Source organism: Mytilus edulis, chromosome 12 (genome assembly GCF_963676685.1).
Source record: "Mytilus edulis chromosome 12, xbMytEdul2.2, whole genome shotgun sequence".
Lineage (NCBI taxonomy): Eukaryota > Metazoa > Mollusca > Bivalvia > Mytilida > Mytilidae > Mytilus > Mytilus edulis.
This window is the reverse complement of record NC_092355.1, coordinates 16,551,489-16,559,952: the sequence shown is the minus strand read 5'-3', so window position 1 is coordinate 16,559,952 and position 8,464 is coordinate 16,551,489. Positions and strand designations below refer to the sequence as shown.

General features: G+C 31.2%; 1 protein-coding gene across 1 annotated transcript; it reads left to right on the top strand.

The window, feature by feature from the left end:
• Positions 1-1,007: 1,007 nt before the first annotated feature.
• On the top strand, positions 1,008-5,955 carry LOC139497324 (uncharacterized). Its single transcript, XM_071285514.1, has 5 exons — positions 1,008-1,060; positions 1,961-2,076; positions 3,644-3,775; positions 4,891-5,034; positions 5,590-5,955. Exons 1-5 carry the CDS (start codon positions 1,040-1,042, stop codon positions 5,801-5,803), a joined length of 627 nt encoding a protein of 208 aa, XP_071141615.1. The 5' UTR covers positions 1,008-1,039; the 3' UTR covers positions 5,804-5,955.
• Positions 5,956-8,464: the final 2,509 nt, after the last annotated feature.

Sequence of the window (8,464 nt, the reverse complement as noted above, 5' to 3'; positions counted from 1 at the left end):
CGAAAAATTTGTTTTCATATATGATTGATTACATAACATGTATGAAAAGTATTTCAATGCTATTTTAAAAAGAATTTCATTATCAAGCGATCAAACCTTTTTTTTTTAAAAGAGGGACGAAAGATAACAGAGGGACAGTCAAACTCATAAATCGAAAATAAACTGACAACGCCATGGCTAAAAATGAAAAAGACATTTTACTTGTATTACTTTGAATATATTGTGAAGAAAAAAAACAGTCGGAAGATAACAAAAGGACAATAAAAATTCAATAGACCGATAAAACCATGACAAAACAAGAAGAAAGGACGAAACGACAGCATATAAAACACTAAATAGAAAACCAACGATCATGCACCACGAACTTGAAGTTGATGTTATCTAGACTTTCATTTCATGCATAACACTGTTGTTTTCATAAATGATGAAAATGATGCGATTATAAACAATTCCAATATCCAAGAGTTTTTATATATTTATAACGAAAGTTTTGCATCAGACAAAATATTATACTCTTTTTTCAGGTACAAATTTTAGTATTTACTTTAAACTTTAATAAAAACTAAATGTTTCCTTATTTTTATTATTTTCCTAAAAAGAAAAAAAATACGGTTTGATAATAATGCACTAAATTATTATTTTAAGGAAACAACTTTTAACAAATATTGTTTTGTCTGCCGAAAACAATTTACTTTGCAACTCGTTTGAATACATTTTTTTTAGTAATAAAATTAATTTGTGAACAAAATTTACAAATGATCGCTTGATAATGAAATCTTAAAAATAGCATTAAAATACACATGAAAAAACATTTAATAAAAAAAACCTTGCCCTTCTGACATAAATTAACATAACAACAGTTAAAATCTTATCAACATTTTGCTTCAGTGGACCGAAAAAATCTAAAGCGACAATATTTCATCTTTATTTTGATTGGATATAATATCAACCAATCAAAAGTCTTCATCCAGTATAAATACAACAAACGGTGCTTAATTCAAATCATCAACATATTCAGCAGCAACAATATTTATCCAAGATGAAAATATTAAGAACATTGGTACGTATCTATTTCTATTTTAATTCATATATTATCCTATAGAAATTATTTTGAAAGTAATAACTGATTTTTAAATATGATATTTGAACATTGGTTAATTATATATACAAGTGCCTCTAATTCTCACGTACAAAATGGTTCTCCAGAAGTATTTCATTTATTCATTTTTATTTTTATTTTGTTTTCAGTATCTATTGACCTCTCGCGTTTACTTGATTATGTAATTATTTTCGTATTCTATTTTTTTTATTTCTTTGATTTTGTATTTGTCCATTATTTTTTTCATCATTTATATATTTTGATTATCTATCTGTGCATTTATGCCATCATCTTTAAATTATAAGCTATGGACATTAAAAAACTAATGCTCATTTGGCTAGTTCTATTTGCAATATTTGATCTAATTCAAATATGGTACCTTATTCATATTCATTGTTTATGGGGAAAATAACGCAAGTTTTGAGCATTAATAAACAACCTTTGTACAAAAAACAATACGACTCTTACATTCATAAGATTTAATACTAAATATCGTCCATCGACATCCATTGGAACATTGCATTGTCATTTCATAAAGCTACAGTTAAGTTTGTTTACTCGTATAAAAAAAACTAAAATCATAAAAATACTGAGCTCAGAGGAAAATCAAATCGGTAAGTCCCTAAACACATGGCAAAATCAAATGACAAAACACATCAAAAACGAATAGACAAGAACTGTCATATTCTCTACTTGGTACAGGCATTAAGTTTGTTAACATGTATTTTATCTTTGATGATTTCACATGTGTGCTCTGAAAACGGGTGCAAACTAAATAAACTGCATTTAATAGATGCATATTAAAATGCATGTGCTTGTTCAGATAATTGATTTGTATTATCAATTCCTTCTGTTTTGTAGGTATTCTTCTGTGTCTTTGCATATGGCTTCTGCCAAGAAGAAGACCAATGTGATGCCCAGTATAATGATGATATTCTAGCAGGATTCGATTTCAATGATGGAGATAAATACCCTGAGTGAGTTAGACTTACCTATGATAGTTTGTCTTATAATAATATGAAAATACAAAATTTAATTCGGTATCTATGATGAGTTAATTTGTCTTAGCATATGACGTTTGTAATTAGTGTATCCTTGTTTATGTAAAGTTTCCTTATAGTTTACTTCAAGAAACTAATTTATAAATGATTTGCAATACATCTAAATTTAAGTTATTCAGGGAATCCCGCATCAATCAGATGGCCAAAATTTCATAATTTTATCTCTTTTGTCCACCGTTTTCTTAATAAGAAAATGCATGCACCAAGTAAGGAATATGACAGTGGTTGTCCATTCGTTTGATGTGTTTGAGCTTTTGATTTTGCCATTTGATTAGATACTTTCCGTTTTGAATTTATCTCGGTCCTTCGAGTTTGGTATTTATGTTATTTTACTTTACACCTACAAATGAATTTCCAACAATTTACGATTTTTCACGTTTTAAAAATATAATTCACTATCTTTCGCGTGGTTCATATTTGGTTCCAATTAATTTTTATTTTAAGCCAACGCCAAAATCAGATTTTTAAAAGACATGTTACCAAAACAACAGACACTTATTGTACCATTCCATGTTTCGAAAGAATTTTCAAACCATTTTTTCTGATAATTATCTAGCCAAATAATACGTCTAACACCAGGTCTAACCCGGTGAATATCACTTTTCTTCGGAGGTATATGCTGATTTATTCAAAATACAAAACACATAAAAGGATCATACTAAACTATTCGTACTATATAATACTTGATAATACCACAAATGGAATAATTCAGATTGTCTAATATCAAAAAGTCAAAAAAAGTATATCCAAGAAACTAAGGACCTAATGCAACAAACAAATAAAGATGGCATATCAATTATTTTCTGATGCAAATCAAGGCATAATTATGGTATGACATTCTATATATAAAACATGTCTTTATAATTTATTTAAAAATTGAGTGCCTTATTTATGTTTTATTGTACTGGTGATAGTTTAACCATTCGGATTTCATACATTTTGTACCTATATACATAATATATTAAAATATTATATAAATCATGTTAGCTGATACCAATAAAATATTATAGCTAGCATGAACATGAAATAATTCCATGGTGGAATGTTGATTAAGCTTAGTTTAAACAATATTTTATTTTAAAATGTGCATGAAATATAATTATACAATATAAATACAGGGATTCGGAAATAAGAAAAACTTATATAAATCCGTCTCCCTCTAAAAAAAAGTGACAAAATTAAGAACATAGTATAAAAAACTCATATAATCTAATTTTCAATTCACATTTAACATGTTTATTCTGAGGTTTGCCAGTAACTCAGAAGTCAGTTTGATCGAAATATGTGATCAACTCATTTTTTCTAATTATGGTTCATATATCTGAGAAATATGTAAATGTTTCGATAATAAGGTAACATTAAATCAAAGTTTCAACGTCTAAATCGACATCGCCATAAAGATAATGGTTATGGACCAAATCTCCCTGTTTCTAAAATAAATCTTTGATTAAGCTTAATTACTCTAAATCTTATTCTATCGTAGGTCTGAAATAGACGGAGCAGAGAAAGAACTCTCTAAACAGAATGCACGAGATTATGAGCAGCTAAAGAGTGACAAAGACGCTGCACAAAGCCTCCTTTCGTTAAATACAAAAGACCCGTGGATCGCACCACCGTAAGATAAATATATTTATTACCAATGTTATTTCAACTGATCTGACGGAGCTTATGTTTTAATTGAATAAGGACAAAATGGTCTATTTGAAGATGTGTGTGATAAGAATGATTGCCGTTATAATTATTACTGATTTCTAATCACCTTTCACTGTCATCAAAAGAATTTACAAAACAATGACTGGACTTCATTGATGAGTTTATCCTACAACACCTATCTATAGATGGACTGTTTTATTGTGAGCAAATCGGTTAAACTCCGCCCAGTCAAGTGAAATAAATCGAGTAATATCAAATGCATTATTTTTAATTGATTTTCTCATTCATGCTTCAATCTGGACCAAAATCTTTTGAATTTGTAATTGGAAGTGTGTTCTTTCGTGTACTGTTTTATTAAGGACACCAGTCGCTGACAGAAAACAATTATTTCTGCTATTACAAGCTCATAATTATTAATTTCAAAGGTAGACACACGCTTGCATCCTATATGTACATATATTTTACCAAAGATATGAATTATAGACATAGAAACACTATGAAAGAGAGGCGAAAGATATCAAAAGTATATTCAAACTCATCAACCGAAATCAAACTGACAATACCATGGCAAAAACACACAAAAAACGACCACAAAACAAACAACATATATGATAGATATAGGAAGATGTGGTATGAGTGCCAATCAGACAACTCTCCATCCAAATAGCAATTTATAAAAGTAAACCATTCGAGGTCAAGGTACGGCCTTCAACACGGAGCCTTGGCTCACATCGAACATCAAGCTATAAAGGGTCCCATTTAAAAACCATTCAAACGGGAAAACCAACGGTCTAATCTATATAAAAAAAACAGTACACAAATACAATAATAGAAAAGTAAAGAATATTCAACAAGAACCCCCTTAATAAATCGTCTTTTCAATATTTGTCAGTACTACAAACGACTTCAGATTATTAATAAAACAATTTATACTGTATTTGTAACATGTTGCTTTTTTGTTGATGTACATTTCTCAACTCCTCGGGCTTTATATTTATATGTATTTGATATCTAGTGAGAAATTGACTTATTGGCATTCATACCAACTCTTCTTATTTTTATATTTAATTTTTTTAGACAACCTGCTAACGCATCGATGTGTGAGTCTAAGTTCAGATCGTTGTATATTGGTAAAACATTTTGGTATTACGGGAAAAAGTGTTACGTGTTTAAACCCTGGTGGAATACTGTTTTTACAGCTATAACGTATGCTGACTGCAAGTAAGTTATTCTTTGCCATAAAACTTCAAATAAGGAAACAGATTTAGAATTAGACGTATAACTCTTAGAAATCATGCACTGGTTCGCTTTTTCCAACCACAAGTTAAAATGTACTAGTAATTGCTTTCAAAATATCCATTTCTGAGATGAAAAGTTGTCTTTCTGTATCCTGTAACCCTTGAAGATTTTAAACACATCTAATGTTGGTTTTAAAAATTGTCATTATTGTTGCAGGACATACTGAACCAATTGGCCGTTTCAGAATCTAAAGCATCATGGGTAATTTCATTGTTCGTACAACGTCATTGGTTAAAATTCCACTGTTTATGACATTTTCAACCAATCAGGACGTTTTGGTGTACACTTTAAAAAAAATTACCCAGGATGCATCAGATTCTACAACGTTATGATGTATTAATAACAAATTTACACAGAATACTTTCATAAATACAAATTACTTGACCCATAATTATTAACATACATTGTGACTTGGATGGAGAGTTGTCTCATTGGCACTCATATCACATCTTCTCATTCGTACTTTACTCATTTCAGACCACAATATTGTAAGAATGTTCCTTGCATGTCCTGGATGTTCCCATACAGATATAAGTGTGTACAAAGCAACTACAAAATCTTCAACATTTGGCTATACTGTCCACAACCATTCCCACGTATACGCAGACTACAACTGAGAGCTCCACAATGTTGTGAATGTAGGAAATTCAAAGCACCTTGGATTGCATGGGAGGATTTAACCAAAGAGTAAATAACTGAGCATGTACTTATTTGAACCAGACACTTGGAGCTACAAGAAATTCAATTGCATATTGCGACGAAGACATTCGGACATTGTTTTTAAAACATGTTATTTTCCTTCACTTATATCAGTGTTTTATAAATAAAAGGATTTCCCTTCAATTATAGTACTTGAAACTGTTATTATTGGAATTGCCCCTAAACACTCCCCTAGTATATTTTGTCTGATTAAACCACATTTGCACTAAAAAGCTAAATTCCTTGGTACCAACCTTATTACATTTCATGAACTAATATAGAAGAGATTCACTATTTCTTCAAGTATTTTAATTAGAATTGTTTCATATAATTTCATAGATATAGGAAGATGTGGGGTGAGTGCCAATGAGACAACTCTCCATACAAATAACAATTTAAAAAGTAAACCATTATAGGTTAAAGTACGGCCTTCAACACGGAGCCTTGGCTCACACCGAACAACAAGCTATAAAGGGCCCCAAAATTACTAGTGTAAAACCATTCAAACGGGAAAACCAACGGTCTAATCTATATAAACAAAACGAGAAACGAGAAACACGTATATATTACATAAACAAACGACAACTACTGTACATCAGATTCCTGACTTAGGACAGGTGCAAACATTTGCAGCGGGATAAAACGTTTTAATGGATCCAAACCTTCTCCCTTTTTCATGTATGTTTGTATGTAATTATCATTGTTTTAACACGAATAAAGTTCTTTAAATCTGGTATATGTTGTCATGTTTATTTTGTCTCTAAAAAGCATCTTATTACCTTAAATTCGCCATCACTAAAACGTTTCCTGAATTTATAAACTGTTTATAAAACGAATGAGAAGATCACAAAGAACCAAACGTTAAATAAAATCGTAATACACTATGACCAAAATGAAGAACGTCGGGTTTCCTATGTACACTGCAACAAAAGATTGAAAAACACGAATCCAACCAAAACAGAGGGTTTCCTTTCGACTGTCATCAAAGTGAAAGGGTTAGCACTATAAAACCAGGTTCAATCCACCATTTTCTACATTTGAAAATGCCTGTACCAAGTCAGGAATATGACAGCTCTTGTCCATTTGTTTTTGATGCGTTTTGTTATTTGATTTTGCAATGTGATTATGGACTTTCCGAATTGATTTTCCTCTAAGTTCTGTATTTTTGTGATTTTACTTTTTTCAACACTACACATGAAACTATAAACATTGAGAAATCCAGGGATGAATCCCTGTTCTTCTGCAGGAAGTTGCAGTTCTTGTTCCTTTAGTGATATTTAGTAAAAGAGAGGCGAAAGATACAAGAGGGACATTCAAACTTATAAGTCGAATATAAACTGACAACGCCATTGTTAAAAAACCCAACAGACAATTAATAGTACACAAAACATAGAATAGAAACTAAAGACTGAGCAGCGCGAACATTATCAAAAACTAGGGTGGAACTCATGTGCTCGGAAGGGTAAGCAGATCATGCTCCATGGCATATGTGGCACCCGTCGTGCCGCTCATGTTTACACAAAATACTAAATATAATTCGGGAGGTCAGATTTGTGAAAAGTAAATACAATGTATGCCGTCTATACCTGCGTATGGCGCTCGTGTGTAACCGAACGAATCCATTGTCCTCTCATAGTACTGCTGTATCATAGTACTGCTGTATTTAAGTTGTTGGGTTTTTTTTTATATTATTTGCACTTTTTTATCAAAAGAAGTAGTTTCTATCACAAATGATAACGTGTCTTATATATTTATTTCAAGCTTAGAAAAAAATCTGTTTTTTTAGATTGGAAAAAAACAGGTCTCATTCGATTTATTTTTATCCATGCATAAAAATGTTTTTAATTCTGTCTCATTCTTGTTGTGTCGGTCTAACGGGAAAAGTATTGTATTAAAACGGTACTCCAGTTTCCGGATCAACAGATGGTTGAGTGAAATAAAAGAGTCCATTTTTTTCTGATTCTTTTCTGTACTAATTTTTTCTGTTTGATTAAATCAAAGACAACAACCTAAAGCCGGGAACATATAGTCCAGTAGTTCACGTTACTTGCTAAATGCCTGGTATAACTTTTTTCTATTTTTAGATATCATTAGCTTACGAAGGGTAGCTGGTTTACTTTAGTGAAGTGTTCCACGTTTTGTTATTAAGGGGCCTTTTATAGCTTATCATACGGTAAATGTTTTGCCAGTTGTCGAAGATCGTGTTAATTATAATTGCAGATTAATCCTTACACCGGACAATTGATTGATCGATTGATCGTTGCGTCCAGTGGCAAATATTTCATGAATGGCCAGGCCGAGAAAAAATCAACAACAATTATATAAGGTAGGCCCTGCGATATAATGGTCGATCGTAATAAAGGGCAGTATCTGGACTTTTACTTGACCACAGCTGTCATTCGGTAGAACAATCGTCGTGAAAGAATACAGTTACGGTGGTCAATAGAAATAAAATGTAATTCAACTGCAAAACCTTGGGTTGAGTTCAATGTCGTAGCAGCTACGTAGATTTTGACTATTGAACGTGTAGCTATAGACTAGTTGTTACTTAAAAATTGAATGCTTCTTTTTGTAAATTTATTGGGTTGTAAAAGCGTTGACCGAAGTACATTTTGTATGAAGCGCAGAAGCGCTTCATTCTAAAAATGTACGC